Here is a 23,888-nt window from a genome sequence, read left to right as displayed (position 1 = left end):
CTAATAACTACTCCACAATGCATTCCCTTAGGCCCAAATATGGTGGAGTGTTATGTAGTCGACATTCACATGACACCACTAAGGGAATCACAACATACATATCATCAAATATCGAACACATATCAAGTTCACATGATTACTTGCAACATGATTTCTCCCGTGACCTCAAGAACAAAAGTAACTACTCACAAATGGTAATCATGCTCAAGATCAGAGGGGTATTAAATAGCATAATGGATCTGAACCTATAATCTTCCACCAAATAAACCATATAGTAATCAACTACAAGATGTAATCAACACTACTAGTCACCCACAAGCACCAATCTATTGTTCCAGTACAAAGATTGAACACAAGAGATGAACTAGGGTTTGAGAGGAGTTGGTGTTGTTGAAGATGTTGATGGAGATAGCCCTCCCCAAGATGGGAGAGTTGTTGGTGATGATGATGACGATGATTTTCCCCTCCGAGAGGGAAGTTCCCCTGGTGGAATCGCTCCACCGAAGGGCAAAAATGCTCATGCCCAGGTTCTGCCTCAAGACGGCGGCGCTTCATCCCGAAAGTCCTCTCCTTATTTTTTTCTAGGTCAAAATGACTTATGTACCAGAAGAGGGGCACGAGAGGTGGGCCTGGGTGAGCACAACCCACCAGGGCGTGACTAGGCTCCCTGGCACACCCATGTGGGTTGTGCCCAGCTGGTAGGCCCCTATGGTACTTATTGGCTCCAAAAATCCTCATTTGTTCCATAAAAAATCCTCGTGAAGTTTCAGCTCATTCGGAGTTGTGCAGAATAGGTAGCTGACGTAGCTTTTTCAGGTCCAGATTCCCAGCTGCTAGAATTCTCCCCCTTTGTGTGTACCTTGCATATTATGAGAGTAAAGGAATTAGAATTACTCCAAAAAGCATTATTATGCAATAAAACAACATAAATAACAATAGGTAAACATGATGCAAAATGGACGTATCAGGACTCTTAATTTTTGGGGGAATTGTTGAAACACAATGAGTTTTTCTTCTCTTTCCGTAAATTTAGTATAGATAATGGGGATAACACTAGGTTTTGGGAGGACTGGACCAAAATCCTTGAAAGACAGTTATCCTCGTTTATATAATATTTGTTTTGTTAAAAATAAGTAAGTGGTTGTGATGTTAAAGAATGGCTTAGGAAATGTTAAATTCAAAAGAACTCTGCTTGGGGAGTCACTGGAACTCTGGAATCACATCAAAGAGGCATGTGAAAGTGTTACTTTAGATGATCAAAAAGACAAAATTAGATGGACTTTGATGGGCAATGGTAGATATTCTGTTAAATCTTGTTACAGGCATTTAGTACAAACTAGGTTTAAATATCCATATGGTTTTTTATGGAAAGTTAAAATGCCTCCTCGGGTAAAAGTTTTCTTGGTTGGTGTCGAGAGATAGTATTCCCACCAAAAACAATTTAAGAAGAAGAGGGTGGCTTGGGGATAGTCAATGTCCATTCTGTGGGAGGGAAGAGGACATTGGTCATCTTTTTTTCACTGCTCTATTGCCAGGATGTTATAGATGGTTATGAAATGCTTGTTTGGGATGCATGTCCCTAACAGCATTAACAATATATTTGGTGCATGGATTTGTAAATTTGATAAAGGTGATAGAAGTTTAATGATAGTGGGCATTTTTGCTATGTTGTGGACTTTGTGGAAACTTAGAAATAGAGTGGTTTTTGATGATATCAGGGTTGTTGATCCCTGCGTTCCTGTTAATTTGATCATCAAAAACTTACATGATTGGAGTGTGTTGTAGAAAAACCAAGAAAAAATAAGTTGCATGACGGCAGTCGTAAGGCAGGTTGAGCTGGTTGCACAGGAGATGTTCAAAGTTGTGCATGGATGGAGGACAGGGGTGCTAAGGCTGGTTGCTCCTTGAAGCCGAACATGATGAAATTGTTGAAGAAAAAACTTATGTTCTTTAGCTTGATTTTCTTTTGCCTTTTGCTCTATCTTTTGGGCATGTAATAAAAAAGGAGTTCCAGACTTGGGTCTGGCCTGGCGTTGGTGTTGGGTGTAGCCTGTTTGATGTGAGCTGTTGGGAGGGAGGGAGGGAGGGATGGCTCCTGCCCTTGCAGTAGCGATGTCAATGTCGATAATCCACTTCTGAACCCAGACTCATCTGCACCCACGCTGAGGAAAAAATCATTACAAATACTAGAAAATAAAAAAAAACATTTTTTTGCATGGAAGATAATTTGACGCGTGTGGTTCACTTCAATTTTCAAATCATTTGGACATCGAAGCAGCTCTCAGCAAAAAAAAAGAGAAATTCGGGATGTGTAAAAAGATTACTGTTCATGCATTGTTCTGGCCCGATTTGTCTATTTTACTGAGAGCTATTGAGATGTCTAAATGATCTGAAAATTGGAGCGGACCTCATGCAACAAATGTTCTACGATGAAAAAAAATTAGGATTTGTTTGAACTTTTTATGATTCTTTTTTTTTGACCGGGTGCAGATGAGCTCGGGAGCCGAAACGCTGCACTCTGTCAATGTTTACTTTCTTAGGGTAGTTTGCTATGCATAGTATAATGTAGTCCTGAAGACATTGTGGTTTCTCTTATATGAAATCGGAGAGGGAGCTCTCTTTTATAAAAAAAAAATTGTAAAAGCATGTACGCACACAAACTTTTGAATCTTCGCCGCAAGAAAAACAAGAGCTAACACTGAATTTGGCCTCATTAACATCATGAACACATGAGAAACAACGACACATGGATGTGCAGCAAGGAACAATTTCTATTTAAATTTTTTTTGCGGGGTAATTTCTATTTTAAATTTATTACTGGCAAGGATGTAACCAGTTACGACAATCACAAAAGTCTTCAGAAAGAGGACTCCACAAAATTAGAAAAGTCATCACGTTCTTCAAGCAATTATCTATATCAATATAAAAAGACTCAGTGAGGCAGATCCAACAGATCTCGGCCATCCATTCGCATTCATCCAACAGTTGTTATTGTCCTAATGGTGAGCGACTAAACGCGTTTAGCGCTAAACACAACATTCTCTTCTGTGATCACCTTCCTTTGGCACGAAAGGAAAGAAACTACCCACGATCAGTCAAGAAAGAAAGAAAGGAAAGTACTTTTTCTTCCGTGATCACATTCCTTTGGCACGAAAGGAAATAAACTTCCCACGTCAATCAAGAAAGAAAGAAAGGAAAGTAACCGCTGCATCATCCCATCGCCCCCAATCGCCTCCGGCCGCCGCACCTTCATGACACCTCTCCCGTCGCCTCGAGCCGCCGCACCTTGAAGGATGCCGCCTCTCCCATCTTTGTGTTGCCCCAACCCATCGCCTCGCCTTGCCTCAGCCGTCGGCGGCGCTGCCTCCCTACACCCCTTGGCCGGTCGTTGGCGGCGACGCCTCCTCCTACACCACCTGGCTTGGCTGCCAGGGACGGCACATCCTCCTACGGCCAGCCGTCTGGAAGCCGCCTCCTACACCGCCTAGCGGGTTATCGGGGACGCCTCATGTTCCTCGATGTTATTCACCGTCCATCCGGGCGGCTCCGCGGACAACTGCCTCACTAGCTTCGCAGCCTTGACATCCTCCAACCGGATCCTTTGATCTCCTTCTTGGCGGGGAGAATGGCGAGCAATAGAGTCGGCGGTGGTCTTCCTGTTCGGCTCTCACTCTATCTGTCATGCTTGGTGCCCTTTCGTGGTCGACATCGAGCAGGTGCCGGATGACGCTGCCCCCCGGGTTCTCAGCTTCCATAGGGTGCATCCACCCGGCCGGAAACCAACCCAGGCTCAAGCGACGACCATGGCCATTGGATCTATCATTGTGTTAAGTTTGGCCAGTTACATGCCATTGCCACGCACCAGCCGCCAGGTGTCATATTGATCTGATGTCCTTTTCTATTCCGTTGTGTTTATCGGAATCTGACCAGACTCGCGTTTTCAGCTAATTAGCAATTTCAAATGTGTAGACGTCTACCTATGCATTTGTTCTCATCAAGATGAAGGGAACCGCATAGTATTGTCCATATGAAAAAACCAAGTCAATGTGATTAATCAAGTACATTCACAAGCAGTCTGGTATAAAACTGAACTTCCTGTTATCATGTAGATGCTTATTATTTCATTTTTCCTTACTATAAAGGTGCATATTGATGATCTTATAGATGTTGTTACTTATGTGAAAGGGCACAAAAATAGCATAGATAGTAGTAATGCAAATCTTGGAGTGGTTGCTATGCTGAAGCTAATATTCTAAACCTGAGGTGACAAGATGTAGGATCTTTGCTGGTTGCAACAAGCCCCATTTGAGAGGTCCATCATATTGGTGAAGGAAAATTGATAGCTCATTGCTCGGGTCTTATCCTTTTTAGAAAATAGTCAGCGATGTTAGTACAATAAATTCAGAGATGGCATATTTATCGTATGTAACTTATGGTAATCTGAAAAAGAAACATCGTGACAACTAGCCATTGGTAAGTCTATGTGCTCTACTTTTTTCTTTCTACTAGGCATCAAGATCAGTAAAACATCTTCATGCTTCTCCAATCATACTAGAGTTACTAAAAGATTAAGTCGACAGTATTTCTTTCACTTTTGTGTATAATCCATTGTGCACACAATAGTGGGTCGGAAGATTGATTTCATTGGAATTTGCGCGTACTTAAGTCATGGCTTATGCAAAGTTAGTTTACAGTTTTATTTTGCGAAAATGCCAAACGGAGACCGAGCTCCATGGAGGCCTTTATTTGAAAACTTCAAAATTTGAACTTCTCAATTTCAAAAAATTCTATAAATAAATACACATATACCTAGATACATAATGTACATGTGTGGAATTTTTCAGATGGAAAAACATTAAAATGTGAGCTACACAAAAAAGACAAATCTGGGGCTTTTAGCATATGTATTGTTCATCTCCAAAGTTCATGGATTTTTTTTGCAGCTCGCAATTCAAGGTATTTCATCCTGAATTTTTTCACACATGCCCTTTACATCCTTGCATACATGTGTATCTTTTTTCTGATTTTTTTAAAACTGAAATTTATGAATTTTTTATTTTTCTAAATAAAGGGCTCCATGGAGGCCGGTCTCCAAAATGTCCTACTCTTTATTTTGTTGCTATTAAATACTTCATAAGTATGTGTTTTGTGTAATTGATTGAATGGGTTTTCTTTTGTGGTTTCATATGATGAGTTTGTCAAGATCAGGATTAAGTATAGGCATGTGGTATTAGGTATCACCTGCTATTAAATAACATTCATGGATCAAATGTAGTGATATTAATTAATTTCTTAATACTTCATCAATTTGGCAAATGTTGGAGATAATTGAAGGTTGCACATATGTCCGCATATAACCATTACGACACAAATATACTATTAGAGATGTGTTCTTCGAAGGACAAATGGCATCTTGATGCAAGATGGGAGGCTTAAGAAGATTACACGTGCGTTGCACGTGCGAATATACTAGTACTAGTAAGTACTCCTTCCGTCCGGAAATACTAGTCGCACAAATAGATAAAATTGAATGTATCTAGAATTAAAATATGTCTAGATACATCCATTTCTCCGACAAGTATTTCTAGACGGAGGGAGTAAAAAAGAACAAATCTTCTACCTTCAGCCAAGGTCAAGAATTACAGAGCTAGTACTAGTTGCTAGCCGCACGGCCCCCGGCCAACCTCAGCTGAGCACGAGCGGCGCCCTCGGCGATCTACGGTTGGGGCGCCCCGCCATTACGCCGGGCACGGGAGCACGCCCTTCAATCGGCCGACGTGTCATCGCTTGCCGTGCGCGTCATTCACGGTTGCTCGGTCAGTTCGTCTTCTCGGCTCTGGCAGGCGCACGAGATGCTTAAACCTTGTCGGCGTCCAACGGAACAGTTGCCGCCGGCGGAACTAAACCGCCGGTGCTAGCTTGCATGCATACGGAGCATATTGAATGGCCTAGGCGCACAGCTTCCATATATTGATCACCACACGAGCTTCTCCACCGCCATCCCCTGCAGCAACGGCCGCGCCGCGACGTCGCGGCTGGTGACGACCGGCACGCGGCAGCAGAACGAGCGGCCGCGGCGGAGGAAGCGGTCCTCGGAGGACACGCGGCGGAGGACGTCCAGGAAGCGGTCTTCGTCGCAGCAGGGGAGCGCGACGGGGCCAGGGGTGGACGGGAAGCCGTACTCCTCCTCCGACTGCCGGAGCAGCTCCCGGAACACGGGGTGGTTGAGGTGCGCCGCGCGCACCAAGAACCGCCGCGACTCGCCCCCCACGCACACCGCCACGTGCCCCGACGGCACCGGCGCCGCCGCGGCCCGGGACCGCCACCGCCGCAGCGTCTGCTGGAGGCGGACGATGCTCTGGACCTTGCCGCATTTGGCCATCGTTCTCGCCGGCCGAGGATGCTCTGCTTATGGTGGGTTGATAGGCGCGGACAGATGGAGTTGGGCGTGAGAATGCTCTGCTTTTCGAGGCGAGAGCGGCGTGGAGTTTTTATAGGGCGGGTGGTAGGTGTTGGGTTCGTCCAGTTGGCCGATGTGACATTATTCCTCGGCTTCACGTTTATTATCTTTGTGATGATGGAAATTTCTTCCTATGTTTGGTTTATCGCATGTGCAAAAGATTAGCATCTAAACCAAGAACATGTGCTAAGTAATGCTGTGCCAGGTAGCATTTATCATTGTCCTTTTGGTTCATTTGTTAGGTACTCCGATGTCTATTTTTATTTTGTGCGTGTGTATAACATGTACCATGAGTCGCTCTGCAAATGCTTGAACCCCTAGATGTATGTCCTGCTTATACTTTGCATTGAACCGCATTTTGTACACACCGAGCGGTACTAAAATGACCGCCACAAAAAGAATACTACTCCTTTTTGGGACGGAAATGCATTTGATTTGGGATGGGAGGACAACTAGAAGAAAAAAAATCGTTCGCTTATAACCCTTGTAAAATGTTGTAAAAAGATAGTACTACAATTTCAAGATAAAGGAGGTAAGAAATAAATTGCTATGAACTACATGTTTGTTTCGCATAAAGTTATTTGCAGTTCTTTTCACGGGATGCGAATAATCATAATCCCTCCCTTCCATAATGTAGTGTATATACATTTTTTTCATAGTTTCAAATAGCTGCTATAGCTTTTTGTGCAGGGAGCCACTAAATGGTACTTATGTACAATAGTCCACTAATAGCTGGCTATAGCTGATTTAGAGGTTTGCCACTATTTTACATAGCCCGCTATTTAAAACACTTTTTTTGAAATATCAAACCTCACAAACTTTGATCAAGTTTGTAGAGAAAAATGCCTACATTTAGAATGTCAAACATATATCTTCATATTCATCATAAGATGTAGTTTCATATTTTATATATTTCGTATTGTAGATATAAATAGTTTTTCTTATAAACTTGATCAAAGTTTGCACAATTTAACTTAAAAAAGAATCTATAAGCACTGCATTATGAAACAGAGGGAGTATTCGAATAAAAGTATTGCAACGCAAATTGTATTTATTCTCCGTGTTTATGGATTTTGCGTTGTTTTCTAAAGCTTTCACGCACTAACAATTTTGCTAGCTAGGTTCATTCAAAAGGCCGTAGAAAAGTTCTCAGAAACTGCTATAGGATGAAGAAATGAGCCACAGCCGCAGTAAAGGTCGGTTCTTTTCGTATGCAGATCATGAGAAACTGCCCGAGAGTCAACTATGTGCAAAATCTCTATGAAGTTGGAATCCATTCCCGCAAAAAAAAGAGGGGGTTTGAATCCATTTCTTTTTTGTTGTTGCAGTCTAAGACTGTTACGTGTGTTGAGTAGGGATGAGACGAGCGGACGGTTCACTCGGGCTAGGGTGTAGGGTTTGCAGTTGCAAAATAGGAGTAATTTCATGCACAAATAGGGAAGGATACAAAAAATATATAATGGTGCGTATGCAAAGGGCCGGGTGTATGCTCGTTGTGTTTGGATTCACCTGATGCTTCCTTTTGAGTCAGTAAGTCGAAAGATATACAGTGAGATAGAGCTGAAGTACAGAAGTAGTGAGCGATTCCACACTCCACACTTGTGCTGTTTTTAGCTACTGCTGCTGCAAACACAGAAGCTGGTCTGGAAGCAAAAAAACAAAAAAAAACAAAAAAACAAGCGGCCCAAAAGCCTTTGCCAGCTTTCTGAATTGGGTATATCCAAATCCAATGTGGAAAGCAAGGCACCGCCGTGCCGCCACACAGCTGGGGCCACCGCCGGGGCAAAGGCATTTCCATGTCAAGCTGACTGTTCAATTACATATGTAAGGAGTGCTGCGAGCTAAAGCTAAACTGTACCACGACACGCTGACACAGTGCTGAGAAAATGGGACGAGGAAGCAACCATTTTTGTAGTACGTAGTTTGCTATCCGGTGAGGCCGGTGACGAGGCGCTTTGTGTGCTCGTCCATGTGACCCGGCGCTGTCTGCAGCAGGGCGGGGCGGGCAGTCTATCTTCCTCTGATCCTCCGCACTGTTTATGCTGTGCGATAGATACGTACGTATATGGTATATCCTTGCCGGAGTTGTAGCTTTCCGTCAACATCCAGGCCACGTACGAACTCGTCCACTGATGCTAGCTTGCAGTGACACTTCGCACTGCTAGATGTGGCTGATTTTCCAACCCAGTCCAGCCAAGATATATCCGGCTAAATGTCCACGAAACGCAAGAGCAGAGTGCTCACGATGGCCGAGCCACGGGTGGCTGCCTGCCGGGTGGCGGCCAAACGTGCTGCCGGAGGACGGTGAAGAAGGCGCTCTCTCCTCGCCTCGTCGCGTCGTCGTTGCCGGTAAAACGGTCGCCGGCGCCCGCACCGGCAGACCGCACACTCCGCGATACGCGGGAGCCCACAAGATTCGATCCGAATATGACGCGGCGCCTGCTCAGGTGCCACCGAACGCCGTGCCCCGGCGCCTGGCACATGGTCGACGAATCGAGCGAGCGTGCGTGGTTAAGCCGTCGCCGTTGCGGGAGGCTGCCGTCGTGCCCCAGCCCCACCCATGTGCCGCCGCTAGCCGTGGTGGTCGCGACGCGAAGCGCCTCGGGGCGGCGGAGGGCCACGGGCTTTGGCCTTTGGCCTTTGGCCGTGTCAGGGTCAGACTCGATCGGCTTGCGCAGCATATGATTCGTTAGAGATGCAACTTGTGCTTGTCAAGTCCACAACACTGTGGCGAACCAACCTGGGATTGAGATAGTTAGGTGGACAATGGTATCTCAACCCACCAGGGTTTAAATCCTGATGCTCGCATTATTCTTGAATTTATTTCAGGATTTTCGGCGATACACTTTCAGTGGGAGGAGACGTTCCCGTCGACGACGAGGCGCCTATGATGACTTCGTAAATCTCAAGATGATATGCCGGCTTTGCTTATAAAGATAGGGTGTGCCTGTGTGCGTTCATAGGGGTGAGTGTATGCGCGTGTATATAAGCGCTTGTGTCTGTCCTAATGCTCAAAAAAGTCCACATCACTGTAAGTAAGTAGGAACAAATATTCCAGTTGGTTCCAGTGCCACCGAACAGCCTAAGGTCAACTCCAACGCGCGACCTCATCATGTCTGCCCGCGTCCGTTTGAACAAAAACAGACAGATGACACGGCTCAACGCACGTCCGCATCCTTAAATTTTGTCCGTTTGGCGTCCGGCCCACCACATTTCTGACGCAAACATGCTCTCGGTTTGCGTCCATACAGACGCCGAACAGACGGGCACGCGCTTGCGGGTCGTCCGCCTCGGGGATGCGTGGCGGCAACCCTACCTCCACCGCCCAAACTAAATGCGCACGGGCGGCGGGCCCTGGCTGTCAGCCACAATCCTGCGATCGTCGTCCTTCTTAAATTGGAAGCCGTGGACCGGCCAGTCCACAGCTTCCCCTTCCTGGACGACCTGCCTCCTTGAGCCCCGACAAGAGCGAACCCTAGGCAGCGCCGCCGCACCCCCACTCACCCACCTCCCCGCTAGCGCCATGGGCTGGGATTGGATCAAGGGGAAGCACGACCATGAGGCTGGCTCCTCCTCTGGCCGTCGCAGCTCCAGCTGATCCTCTCGCCGCCCGCACCACCTGCTCCGCCCGCATTCCTAATCGCGCCGCCAGCGGCCGGGCATCAAGGCCGACCGTAGATCCACGTCGACGTCTGCCAGCGCTACTGGGAGACGACGACGCCATTGCCGTGGGGAAGATGTCCACTTGCCAAACAATTGGCATCTCTCCGCCGACCGCGTGCCCATCCCTCCGGTGCCCGTCAGCGGCCGCGGCCACCGCCTGGAGATCAACTGACGCCGCTCCCACCTGCCACCGGATCTAATGGACGACCTCAGGTATGTCGTAGGTTCGCTGTTGTGGGATATGTGGCTCCGTGATGAGCACGACCTGCGACGGCAATCTTCTTTTGCCGGTCGTCCTCCGAGCCCGCGGTAACCGTGTTCTCCTCGTGGTGGCAGACCTTCCCAAGCGCGGGGCCGTAGGTGTGTGCGCGGCATCACGTTGACGCCTTCTCCTTCTTCGTGCCCATCCCCGCTGTCGGTGTCAAAACCGGCGGATCTCGGGTAGGGGGTCCCGATCTGTGCGTCTTAGGCTGATGATAACAGGAAGCAAGGGACACAATGTTTACCCAGGTTCGGGCCCTCTCGATGGAGGTAAAACCCTACTTCCTGCTTGATTAATATTGAAGATATGTGGAATACAAGAGTAGACCTACCACGAGATCGTAGAGGCTAAACCCTAAGAGCTAGCCTATGATGGTGTGATTGTAATTGTGATCGGCCTTCTAAGGACCATGCTCTCCGGTTTATATAGACACCGGAGAGCTAGGGTTTACATGGAGTCGGTTACAAGGAAGGAAACATAATATCCGGATCGCCAAGCTTGTCTTCCACACAAAGGAGAGTCCCATCCGGACATGAGCCGAAGTCTTGAGTCTTGTATCTTGACGCTTCTATAGTCCGGCTATCCGGATACCCCCTTATCCAGGACTCCCTCAGTAGCCCCTGAACCAGGCTTCAATGATGATGAGTCCGGCGCGCAGTCTTGTCTTCGGCATTGCAAGGCGGGTTCCTCCTCCGAATACTCCAAGGTAATTATCGAACACGTAGACTGTGTCCGGATCTGCAAAATGATCTTCACATACCACCGTAGAGAGAAAGACACTCTAGTTGACAACTTTTTAGATGACGCGATATGTCATTTCGGTCAGATCGAACTGTTTTTATACAACCAGCCACAACGCGTATTGCGAGGCAGTTTCCTTGACACGTCTTGTCAAAGCAGAGATCATGTCCCCTTATCACGGGATTCTCATCAATACGGGTATGGGTAATCCCCCCGTGCCATCAATCGTGGCGCTTGGGAAGTAAGCGATTCTCAATAGGCTAGTGGGGAGGCGCTCCGCTTTCGTCGCCTCTATAAAGGGATAAGAGTTCCCCATTCTTTCCCACGCCTTCTTCCTCCTCTGCCCACTCTTGCCTCCCCGAGCTCCAACGCCCTAGTCCAAGTCTCCTCCGCACAGCTAAACATGTCCGGAGCAGGAGGCAAATGGGTGGCTTCCACCGTGAAGGAGAAGAACATCGCAAGTCTTCGGGCGGACAGATACTTGGCCGCAGACATAGCGCACTGGCTACTAGATGGTGGGCATGTCATTCCAACTCCAGGACCCCATGAGAGGGTCGTGTTCCTTGCCCACTTCGTCCGAGGACTGGGGTTTCCACTCCACCCCTTTTTCCGCGGGCTCATGTTCTACTACGGGCTAGATTTCCATGATCTAGCCCTGAATTTTGTCCTCAACATCTCGGCGTTCATCGTCGTGTGCGAGGCTTTCCTCAGCATTAAACCTCATTTCGGCTTGTGGCTCCAAACCTTCTGCGTGAAGCCGTAGATCGTGAGCGGCCAGCAAGCGGAGTGCGGAGGAGCCATGGTGGGAAAAATGCCTAATGTCACCTGGCCTGACGGCTCCTTTGCGAAAACCATGAAGGGGTGGCAATCGGGGTGGTTCTATATCACCGAGCCACGTGACGCCAACTGGGCGCCTGCCCCCGAGTTCCGATCTGGAACCCCTATGCGGCTCACCTCCTGGGAACAGAAGGGCCTGTTATGGGGCGAATCTTCAGAGCTGACCGGACTCACCAACTACATCAAGGGCATGAAGGACAAGAACATCAAGCTCGTCAACGTGGTCCAGGTCATGCTCATTCGTCGAATTCTGTCGTGCCAAAGGCGGGCATTCAATCTGTGGGAGTTCGTCCCGGCCGAACACCGGACGCTCCAGAGGCTCTATGGCATGAAGCACAAGAACGCATGGAAGGCGTTGTTCAAGGCCACCGAAGTACCCCCTCTCATAACCGAGGACCGTGGGCTCCATGCCGCGCGGCACCCTATCCAGGCGAGTTCTCAGGTTGCCACCGGGTTCGGTTCTTCACAATGTATTCATGGAGAATTCCTAAGTGATTGTGTATATTTGTTTAGGAGTATGTGGAGACAGCGGAGCGGATTGACAGTCCGGCTCCGTTGCCGGAAAGCCCAGCTACCGATCTCCTGACAAGGATGTTCGTCCAGGCAATCGGACTATGCGGCTTTATAACCTTCACTTAGCCATAGAAGTCTACCATTTTAAATTTCTGCGAAGCCCCTAGAATCCGGAAGGCCGAATTGGGACGCTATACACGCCTATATCGGACAAAGCCGAATTAACGCCTAAAGCGAAAAAATCTTTAAGGATTTTAAGACCTCTCGAACAGCGACCAGTCTCTCGCCACATCATGTTGGACAGTTTTGTGCTTTCTCTACTGTGGTGCTCGTCCAGAAAAACCAGGGCACAATGACAGTAATTCTCCCTGCGCTACCTTAGCCGAATTAACGGAACGTAAGGCACCAAAACAAGGGAGCCGGGCTATCCCAACTGTAATCCAAGACATGATTCGGAGCTGATGCATATAATGCTATACGTTCGGGGTGCCGCACTGTTGAAAGTGTCCGGACTTGTCTTGTCGTATTATGGGGCGCTATAAGAAGCCCCTGGCAAACTCAACGTACCAAAGTGTACGAATGCAAAATCAAATAGACATTTATAAAAAATGCAAAAAATAAAAAATAATAATAAGCTGAAGCTGTATATTGTCTCCCATTGATAAATAATACGTTTAAGCGTATGTTTACAATGAATGCATTACGCGGAGATAAATAGGATTATTTGACATATCCTATCCAGGAGCAAGCTACGTGCAGATAGATAAAACGGGAACAATGATCGTGAATAGATTCCACCTGGGTGTTTCATGGTGTGCGCGAAGCCTGTTACCTCCTGGGTTTCCTCTCCTTTGTAAGTCCGACAATCCGGCTCTTCTGGAGAAGCTGCACTAAAGCGATGTCCTTAAGTGTAAAAGGAAAGGTTACGAAGCAATACCGTACTGTTGACTGAGCCACTGCTACGCCTCCGCCTGTGCCCATGGTATTTTGAGTGCGTAATTGTGTACGCTTGGCACAAATGCTGCTTGGGTGGGACTTGGGCGGAGGCCGGACTGCTAGTCATGCTCTTGACGTGCCTGCTGATCCTGTTGCGGGGTGTTCCGCCCTCGCTTGACGGAGCTTGAGGTTGTCGTCGCCGGATTGGTGGTTTGCCGGAGGAGGCCGCATTGTACTTCGGCCGCAAGGGTCGCTGTGTGTTCTTCTGTACGGAGAGAGCGGTCCATATTTCCGTTGACTGTTATGACCCCGCACGGGCCTGGCATCTTGAGCTTGAGGTATGCATAGTGTGGTACCGCATTGAATCTAGCAAATGCGGTTCGCCCGAGCAGTGCGTGGTAACCACTGCGGAAAGGGACGATATCGAATATTAGCTCTTCGCTTCGGAAGTTATCCGGAGATCCGAAGACCACTTCCAATGTTATAGAGCCCGTGCAACGGGCCTCTACTCCAGGAATTACACCTTTAAAGATGGTTTTGGTGGGCTTAATCCTTGAAGGATCGATGCCCATCTTCCGCACTGTATCCTGGTAAGCAGGTTCATGCTGCTGCTGCCGTCCATGAGGACTCTCGTGAGGTGGAATCCGTCGATGATTGGGTCTACGACCAATGCGGCTGAGCCGCCGTGACGGATGCTAGTAGGATGATCCCTACGACCAAAGGTGATCGGACAAGCTGACCATGGGTTGAATTTGGGGACGACTGGCTCCATCGCATATACGTCCCGTAGTGCTCGCTTCCGTTCCCGCTTGGGGATGTGGGTGCCGTAGATCATGTTGACCGTTTTCACCTGGGGGGAAATTTCTTCTGCCCCCCCCCCATGTTCGGACGCCAGGGCTCATCGTCATCGTCGCTGTGCAGCCCCTTGTCCTTGTGTTCGGCGTTTATTTTGCCGGCCTGTTTAAATACCCAACAGTCTCTATTGGTGTGGTTGGCTGGCTTGTCCGGGGTGCCATGAATTTGGCACGAACGTTCCAGTATGCGGTCTAGACTGGACGATCCCTGATTGTTTCTCTTGAATGGCTTCTTCCGCTGACCGGATTTGGATCCGCTGAATCCGGCATTGACTGCCATATCCTCGGTGTTGTCGCTGTTGTTCCGTCGCTTGTGTCTATTGCATTGTGGCTTGCCATTATTGTCCCGGACATCTGAAGTTTCAGAATGTGGTGTAGTGCTACTGCGAGCCAACCAGCTATCCTCGCCCGCGCAAAAGCGGGTCATTAGTGTCGTAAGAGCTGCCATGGACTTGGGTTTCTCCTGGCCGAGGTGTCTGGCGAGCCACTCGTCACGGATATTATGCTTGAAAGCTGCCAGGGCTTCGGCGTCCGAACAGTCAACTATTTGGTTCTTTTTAGTTAGGAACCGAGTCCAGAATTTCCTGGCCGATTCTCCGGGCTGTTGAGTAATGTGGCTCAAGTCATCGGCATCCGGAGTTCGCACATATGTGCCCTGGAAGTTGTCAAGAAATGCGTCTTCCAGATTTTCCCAACTGCCAATGGAATTTGCGGGCAGGCTGTTTAGCCAGTGCCGGGCAGGTCCTTTGAGCTTAAGGGGAAGATACTTGATGGCATGTAGATCATCTCCGCGGGCCATGTAAATGTGGAGAAGGAAATCCTCGATCCATACCGCGGGATTGGTGGTGCCATCATATGATTCGATGTTTACGGGTTTAAACCCTTCTGGGAATTCATGATCCATCACTTCATCAGTGAAGCAGAGGGGGTGTGCGGCGCCTCTATGTCGGGCTATGTCACGGTGCAGTCCGGCTGCGTCTTACTGGTTGTATTCGGCCCGGCCTGTTTTGCTGTTAGTGTATCCGGTATGACGGTCATCATCATGTGCTTCGGCGTGCCCCCGTGATCCGTAGATCGATCTTGGCTGTCCTGCGGCGTTATCCAGTTTATCGCGCAGGTCCTGAGTATTGCCCCGGGCCGTAGTAAACCGGTGCGGGGGTGCAGGCTGGTATTTCGGCTGATATGCCATTTTGTCCCGACCTCGAGGCGGTCGGTCAGCCGTGGGGCGCTCGAGTCCATATTCCTCGGCTGTCAGGACTTCCGTCCATCTGTCTGTGAGCAGATCTTGATCAGCTTGGAGCTACTGCTGCTTCTTCTTCAGGCTTCTCGCAGTGGCAATAAGCCGACGCTTGAAGTGCTCCTGCTCTGCGGGGTCTTCGGGTACGCCGAACTCGTCGTCGCCGAGGCTAATTTCGTCTTCGGAGAGGGGCATGTAGTTGTCCTCCTCCAGATACCCGTCTGTCGCCTGTTCATCTGGGCTGTCATGCCTGTCTTCTTGTTCGGCCTGCTTGAAGGCGGGCTGTTCGGGGTTGTATTCATCGTCGGCACCGTCCGGATTATTATCGTCTCCGGTGCCGGTATTGCCTTGGCGGGGCTTGGGGCGGCGCTGGCGACGCCCATGCTTTGCTTTCTTTTTAGAGGGGTTATCCTCCCTTGCCTCATCGCCATTGGTTTCTTTTGGAGTGTCCACCATACATATATCATATGAAGAGGTGGTTGTCCATCGCCCTGTGAGTGGTGGCTCCTATATGTCTCCTGCATCGTCGTCCATACCGTCGATGTCTTCGAAGTCAAAATCGAGTACGTCGGTTAAATCATCGATCTTGGCGACAAAGTGGGTGGTGGGTGGGCAGCGAATTCCCTCGTCGCCTGCTTCCCACTCAAGCCGGACATAGTTCGGCCCAGAGCCTCCTGACAAAGAGAGAGACTACAATGAGTTCAGCATGTCGCCAAAGGGCGAGTGCTGAAAGATGTCCGCAGCGGTAAACTCCATTACCGAAGCCCAGCCTGGTTCGACTGGCTCGAGAGTGAGCGGACCAGGACCAACAGTCGGATATGAGTCCGGGGGCCCAGGGTTACAGGCCTCCACAGAGGTGAGACCCGTGTTCGGCTCCACCACCGATAAGTGTGCGGCCTGCGGGGCGGGGTCTAGCCCTCCGTCCATAGGCAACGCAACCCGCCCTAAATTTAGATCCGGGGCTGCTTCGGGGATGATGTCCCGGACACTGTCCGACAGCAGGTCTAGGCCGTGCTCGTCGTGACTGTTCGGCGCTCCTGGCGCAGGCTCGAATCCGTCGAAGATCAAGTCTCCACGGATGTCTGCCGTGTAGTTCAAGTTTCCGAACCTCATCTGGTGGCCAGGGGCGAAGCTGTCGATCTGCTCCAATTGGCCAAGCGAATTGGCCCGCAGTGCGAAGCCGCCGAACACAAAGATCTGTCCGGGGAGAAAAGTCTCACCCTGGACCGTGTTGTTGACGATTGAAGACGCCATCAAGCCTCGAAACGACGACACAGGGGAACTCTCAATGAAAGCACCAATGTCGGTGTCAAAACCGGCGGATCTCGGGTAGGGAGTCCCGATCTGTGCGTCTTAGGCTGATGGTAACAGGAGGCAAGGGACACAATGTTTACCCAGGTTCGGGCCCTCTCGATGAAGGTAAAACCCTACTTCCTACTTGATTAATATTGAAGATATATGAAATACAAGAGTAGATGTACCACGAGATCGTAGAGACTAAACTCTAAGAGCTAGCCTATGATGTTATTATTGTTATTGTGATCGGCCTTCTAAGGACCATGCTCTCCGGTTTATATAGACACCGGAGAGCTAGGGTTTACATGGAGTCGGTTACAAGGAAGGAAACATAATATCCGGATCGCCAAACTTGTCTTCCACGCAAAGGAGAGTCCCATCCGGACACGAGCCGAAATCTTGAGTCTTGTATCTTGACGCTTCTATAGTCCGGACGATGAATATAGTCCGGCTGTCCGGATACCCCCTTATCCAGGACTCCCTCACCCGCCACCGTCGCCGCCCATGACCTAGGAGGAGGAGGCCCGGCTCATGAGGCGTGTCATGGAGGACTCCATGAACACGCACGACGAGCGGCAATGGGAGGGCAAGGAAACCGCATTGGCCTTCTCTGCGGCACGCGACGTGGCCATCCCGGAGCTGGACCTCGCCGTCAAGGAGGAGGTCCTGGAGGAGCCGCTCGTCGCCGCGTGGAACCGTCGCCGCGTGGGCAGGCGGTGGAGCTGGGAGTGCACGGCGCAGGAGATGGCCGACGTGAGGGGTGTCGGCCCATGGGCAGCCACGCCGTCGCGGTCACCAGAGCAGGAGCCACGGCAGGAGGTGGTGCAGGCGCCGCCGGCGCCCCCGATCCAGCAGGGGCCACCAGCCAACCTTTGGCAGCCCGCCCTACGTCGACCTCACCAGCGACGACGACGACTAGGACGGCGACTCCTGCAGACGATGGCGGCCACCAGCGACGGGCCTTTATCTAGTTTTTTATGTCTTTTATTAAGTTTTAAGTTTAATTAAGACTTGCGTTGAACTTTGGTACTTGACGTATGGACGATTAATGTTTATATTTATGTTTTCGTATTATTTGTAATTTTCATTTTTTTTTTTGCAAAAAATCGAAGTCCACAAACAAACGGTATGAGACAAGGTGTGTCCGTTGGGCGCATCGATGACCGAACTACCGTGAGCGAACGCTGTGTCCGTTTCCTGCCCCAAACGGATGAACCGATCGTCCGCTTGGGTCGCACGTTAGAGTTGGCCTAAGCTCACTCGTTCTGCCACACGCCACGCACCGTTCCAAGTTCGAACGACCCAACGATTTGGCTGTGCGTCCCTCGGAGAGTCCGTACCGCATTCCCTTTCAAGGCCCCGAGAAAAGATCATCTCCACGATCCGGTACGCCGATAAACAATGCTACTCCGTACTAGAAGAAGACGAGAAGCGTGTCAAGTTGCGGGCGTTCTCCTCATCTTTTATTTCAGTGACGTGGATCATCCTTGCATAAAGCTAGAAGCACACCGATTGGAAGAAAGCGACTGCCCCTCCTTTTTCTTTCGAATAGCCCACGGTTCCAGAGTCCTTCACTTCTTTCCGGTCTCTTCTCCCCGGAGTTCCGGCGGGCGATCACATGCGTATGCCGGTATGCGGCGGCGCACGACAGTCAAGCTTGGAACGTGCAATCATAATTCCAGCAGAAGTACTGCTCTGCATGTGCCGACCGATGACATTGTGTTCAGTTTTTTGTTTTTTGGGGTTTCTTCTTCGGATGTACTTGCTGTAAACGTATGGGTGCACCTCCGTGGTTTCAATAGATGGTGTTCAAGTCCTCAACTACTACACGGCGTACCAAACTAGAGTACCAACCTAAGAAATTGCACGTACAACAGTTTGGTAAAAGCAAGCTATCACGAGGCTGTCCTTAACGTCTGCCCAACTGAAGCTCTTGCGTTATTGCAAGTGATTGATTTGGCGCTCAGGCTTGGATGCACAATTTTGATTTTTGAATCGGACTCTTTGGAGCTGGTGAATGCATGCAATGGTGAGATAGAGATCTATGGTCCACATGCTGCTATTCTTTCGGAAGTTTTTTGCAAAAGCCCAGTTGATGGATGGCATTTCTTGTGCACACTGTCCTCAGGGAAGCCAATGGGGTCGCTCATCAACGGCTAAGTATACTTATGAGACTCATTCTGATCTTAGTTGGGATGGTGATCCAAACATCTTTTCTTTTGCCTTTTGTTATAAACGATGTAATACTGTTGGCTAAGCAATAAAACACTGAGGTTTCCCCGTCGAAAAGAAAAACCGGCCAAGGGAGTTGACATCAGATACTTTATTATTAGTAGACTAAAATTTTAGAAATTAACAAAAAAGTGGCTGTAGTTTAGTGGTGAGAATTCCACGTTGTGGCCGTGGAGACCTGGGCTCGAATCCCAGCAGCCATAGTACAATTTTTGGTGTCCAGTTTGCAGGAGATGTTCAAAAGGACGAGAATCAAAATTTGACGTCCACATAGCAGACAACGCATCAGTATACTTGTCACGTCCAGTTCTTATTTTGCCTCTTGTCTCAAGGATCTTTTTCTGTCTCTGATCAGGCTAGTGATTCAGCGAACATGCCCTTTTCTGTCTCTGGTCAGGCCAGTGATTCAGCGAACATGCACGGCTACAGATCAAATAAAAGGAGATAGAATATCTTGCAAGCACAAAATCCTCTACTAGTACACATATCTGGTTTATACAGTACAGTTAGCATATGCTTCCAAACTTCATTTTCTCGTAATATTATCCATGGATCTGACACAAAAGCGCCAAAAGAATAAAAAAGAAGGGAGAAAGAATCGGGAGTGCGTGCAACAAAAAGTGGGTATGATGCCATGTTTTCTGTTTGCGCCAGCGAAGCTCGGAAATAAATAGAGGAACAGATATAAAGAAACAAATAAGTACGTAGTACAACTTTGTCGATTGAAAAGGTATATCTGAACGTTATTTTTGAATATTTGTGCACCGTACACGCGCTAGACAGAGTTCCTGCTTTAGGAGTGAGGACAGAGTGTCATTTGTCTTGATGCTCTTCTCGCTGTATCACGTTTCAAGATTAGCATCCACAAGACCACAATACGTATCTAATAATTGAATAGTTTTTGACACGTAGCAACGTAGTACCAGCCCGTCCTTTCCTAATGCCAGATTGCCACCAATATATGTTTCATCTGCTAACTCATTAACTTTTTCTGTTGCGATGGGGCTGGTCAGATAATCATAGCAAAAATTATCCTTTCTTAAAAAATGCAAATTTCAGCAACATGTTAGGAATTTATGTAAGTTTTTCTGACTGTAAGTTTTTGTCTGCAGATGAGACATAAGCGTATCATTTGATTTGTTAATTAAGAAGAGACTAGGCATAAAACTTTGTAAACATTAGTGCTAAATCATTGGTAAAGGTTCAGCATAATTGTTTGGATACTTAAATGTACTATGTGTATAATTCTGTGCTAAGGGCATCTTCAATGCCGACCGCCGAAAGCAGACAAAGGTATAATTCATGAACAGTGATGCAGGAGTCGACCGTCCAACTGTGTCCCTTAAAACTTCTCTTTCTTTTTTTAACTCCATGGGTTCAGAACAATAGCATATCAAATCATCGATCATTCAAATACAACAATAGTTCTAATTTAAATATTACAATTCAAATAAGTTTCAAATAAAATAATTCGAACTTGAATTCAAGTCACACATATGTTTTAGTTGTCCTTTTTAACTACCCGCAGACGCCCCATCTAATCTTCCCCTCATGAATTGCTCAATATTGATTTTGTTGATGCATTTAAAAAAACTCATCAAACGTGGCTGCATTCTGATGTGGGAGTTGGATAGGATCACCCATGTCTCAAATTTCAGACCTCGGGCAACATTTCCAGGCTCATCCTCTACTATCATGCCGTGCATGATGTTAGTGTCAAAACCAGCAGATCTCGTGTGGGGGGTCCCGAGCTGTGGATCTAGGATCAATGTGTAACAAGGGACCAAGAACACGGTGTTTACCCAAGTTCGGGCCCTCTCGAAGAGGTAAAACCCTACGTCCTGCTTGGTTATATTGATGTATGTGGGTGGATTGCAGAGTCGATCCACCACGAGATCAGATGAACTAAACCCTAGGCGAATAGGATGATGGTTGTTTTTGTAGCCTCTACGGACTAAACCCTCTGGTTTATATAGAGACCAGGGGTACTAGGGTTTACACATGGTCGGTTACAAGGAAGGAACAAACATGCTGATTCTTCTCATCTTGACTTGGAGGACACACCAAGGCATCGAAGGTCTCCTGTCCGGATACGAGACCTCCTCATTGCTGGGGCCCCCAGCAGTGATAGTGTGGCCAACTGTCCGGCCCATAAGGACAGGCCGACAGTCCAAGGATACCCTAGTCTAGGACTCCCTCGGTAGCCCACGAACTAGTCTCCAACGCCGGGGTTCGTGGTTTCGTTTGAATTGCATGCATGAAACCACCCAGAAACACTAGTCCACCTGACATGTCCGCTGCTCGCCGCCGGCAACGTGGCGCATTCTAAGCTTCACGGAACAAAGTACAAACCGTTGTTTAACATTGTCTGTATGCGGTTGACGCAGGTAGCCTTAAAGGTTTTTGCCACCAACATCAGTGGCAACATAATTTTTGGCTGGCCCACCACCTCCTTCAACATAAATATAGTGTCGGTCCTATGTGACTCTACCGTTGCCAATATATCAGTTTTTCATATTATGTTTTGTCGAACTGTTGATAGTTGGTAGTGTGCATTTTAGTTATTCAGAGATCGGGTGTAACTCATTATGCTTGTATCTGCTTGATCCTATATTTTAAGATAATAAAAACATCGTTTATAAAAGAAAACTCTATAGGCATGAAACGCTATATTAGTTAGTGTACCCTTTGTTTCTGAATATATATTAAACTAACAAAACATCTTACATTTAGAAACAGAAATAGTAAGTAATAGACTTGTTGCCAATCATACTAGTGTGACACTTGTGATCTTAGAAGCTAAACTATTGACCGATTGATCATAGCAACGCTCTGCTGAGGTCAAGAGTCTTGAAAAAGCAAGTCGACTGTAATGCGCGAAAAGGACAGCTACCAGATAGCAAATGTTTTGAATTAAGGATTTGTCATACTTAATGCAGTTATTAGTGTCTCCACTAGTGTAATTTTAATGTTTTTTCTCTTAAAACACAACAGAAAGATAGATGCTTATATACACTTATCGCTATAAACGCAACCATGCACAATCTAGCAATATGAACCACTCTGAGAGATTGTGCGGGTCAATGGACACAATGTGCTTCCCATGAAAAATAGTAGTTAAATCCTGAAATAAATCTATGAAAATGCAAGCGTCCACGCTAAGTCTAGGACAACAAGGAACACAATCAATTGAGTTATGCTTGGTTTGCGTATCTTCAATTGAGTTCAATATTTGCATGTATTGCTCACCTTACACAATATCGCTACAAGCTTTTGAATGGCACTGCAAGTAATAACGCAAGTTTTTTAAAGCAAGAGCACGACTTCCGATTTCATTAGTGAAACATATGTCTCTATCTTACAATGCTAAAGCTAATGATTAATTTCCGGAGAAGACAAGTGGTTTCTAATAATAGAAATCAGGGAGAGAGCTCTCTTTATGTATAGAAAAGATTAATTCTCGCAAAAAAAAGGCTAATGGTGAACGGCCAAGACAGGTTGAACGCATGAATGAATCACAAACGAAGACCGATTGCATGCACAACAGGAACAATCAATTAATCTTTATTAATTTACTGGTGTTCCTCGGCAAGGAGTTGCACAGAAGAGTAAACTTGTTACAGAGAAAACAATCCCAAAAAATTGTCGCCTTCTTCGATCAATTAGTAGAGTGAAGTCTGAAATATATTCACCGCGCCATTGCTCGCGTGCTAATGGTCCGGGGTCGTTGGTTCAAAAAGCAAATAGTGGTGGGTCCTCTGGGGGTCCACGATAGCACATGCAGTGGTGCATGGCGCATGGCGGAAGGATCATGCAGTCTTTGGCGGCGACATCTTCCGCGCGGCGCCCGCAAGTTCGCCGCTGGCCGCTTCCCTTCGGCGCGGGATCCGCGGCAGCTGCTCGCAAGGCGGTGGCGCAGACGCCCCGCAACCGTGCGCGCGGCGCCTTCGCCCGCTCACGGTTGCGGGGCACCGCCATTACGCCGGGCCTTGGAGCAACGATGTGTCATCGCTTGTGGGCTCGGCCGGTCAGTCTTCTTGGCTGCGGCAGGCATGCGAGATGTTTTCACCTTTTCGGCGTGGAACAAAACAGCTGCCGTCGTCGCCGGAACCAAAGCACCGCGGGTAGCTTCGATGCATGGGAACACAGCGTACTGAAGGGCCTACGCACGCGGCTTCGATCGAGCGATCACCACACGAGCTTCTCCACCGCCATCCCCTGCAGCAACGGCCGCGCCGCGACGTCGCGGCTGGTGATGACCGGCACGCGGCAGCAGACCGAGCGGCCTCGGCGGTCCTCGGAGGACACGCGGCGGAGGACGTCCAGGAAACGGTCCTCGTCGCAGCAGGGCAGCGCGACGGGGCCAGGGGTGGACGGGAAGCCGTACTCCTCCTCCGACTGCCGGAGCAGCTCGTGGAACACGGGGTGGTTGAGGTGAGCCGCGCGCACCAAGAACCGCCGTGAGTCGCCGCCCACGCACACCGCCACATGCCCCGACGGCACGTGTGCCGCCGCGGCCCGGGACCGCCACCGCCGCAGCGTCTGCTGGAGGCGGACGATGCTCTGGATCTTGCCACATTTGGCCATCGTTCTCGCCGGCTGAGGATGCTCTGCTTTTGGTGGGATGATAGGCGCGGACAGATGGAGTTGGGCGTGAGAATGCTCTGCTTTTCGAGGCGAGAGCGGCGTGGAGGTTTTATAGGTGGTTGCTGGGTGCTGGCTTCGTCCAGTTGGCCGATGTGACATTATTCCTCGGCTTCACGTTTTTTTTTTTGATGATGGAAATTTCTTCCTATGTTTGGTTTATCGCATGTGCAAAAGATTAGCATCTAAACCAAGAACATGTGCTAAGTAATG

General features: G+C 48.5%; 2 protein-coding genes and 1 non-coding gene across 3 annotated transcripts; 1 reads left to right on the top strand and 2 right to left on the bottom strand.

The window, feature by feature from the left end:
• Positions 1-5,369: 5,369 nt before the first annotated feature.
• LOC123042311 (auxin-responsive protein SAUR23) lies at positions 5,370-6,451 on the bottom strand. The gene has a single exon (XM_044464789.1). It carries the CDS (start codon positions 6,380-6,382, stop codon positions 5,975-5,977), a length of 408 nt encoding a protein of 135 aa, XP_044320724.1. The 5' UTR covers positions 6,383-6,451; the 3' UTR covers positions 5,370-5,974.
• A 12,711-nt stretch (positions 6,452-19,162) lies between these two features.
• Positions 19,163-19,234, top strand: TRNAH-GUG (transfer RNA histidin (anticodon GUG)). The gene has a single exon. It is a non-coding gene; the product is annotated as a tRNA-His (tRNA).
• A 3,378-nt stretch (positions 19,235-22,612) lies between these two features.
• On the bottom strand, positions 22,613-23,684 carry LOC123042310 (auxin-responsive protein SAUR23-like). The gene has a single exon (XM_044464788.1). The coding sequence runs from the start codon at positions 23,616-23,618 to the stop codon at positions 23,220-23,222; it is 399 nt and encodes a 132-aa protein (XP_044320723.1). The 5' UTR covers positions 23,619-23,684; the 3' UTR covers positions 22,613-23,219.
• Positions 23,685-23,888: the final 204 nt, after the last annotated feature.

The sequence above is a fragment of the Triticum aestivum genome, chromosome 2B (genome assembly GCF_018294505.1).
Source record: "Triticum aestivum cultivar Chinese Spring chromosome 2B, IWGSC CS RefSeq v2.1, whole genome shotgun sequence".
In the NCBI taxonomy this organism is placed as follows: Eukaryota; Viridiplantae; Streptophyta; class Magnoliopsida; order Poales; family Poaceae; genus Triticum; species Triticum aestivum.
The sequence above is the reverse complement of the archived record's forward strand: the minus strand, read 5'-3'. Positions and strand labels throughout refer to the sequence as shown.

What these genes read in the sequence shown, in the direction of transcription:
- LOC123042310 (XM_044464788.1), bottom strand. Translation starts at nt 23,618, where the DNA reads ATGGCCAAATGTGGCAAGATCCAGAGCATCGTCCGCCTCCAGCAGACG.
- LOC123042311 (XM_044464789.1), bottom strand. Translation starts at nt 6,382, where the DNA reads ATGGCCAAATGCGGCAAGGTCCAGAGCATCGTCCGCCTCCAGCAGACG.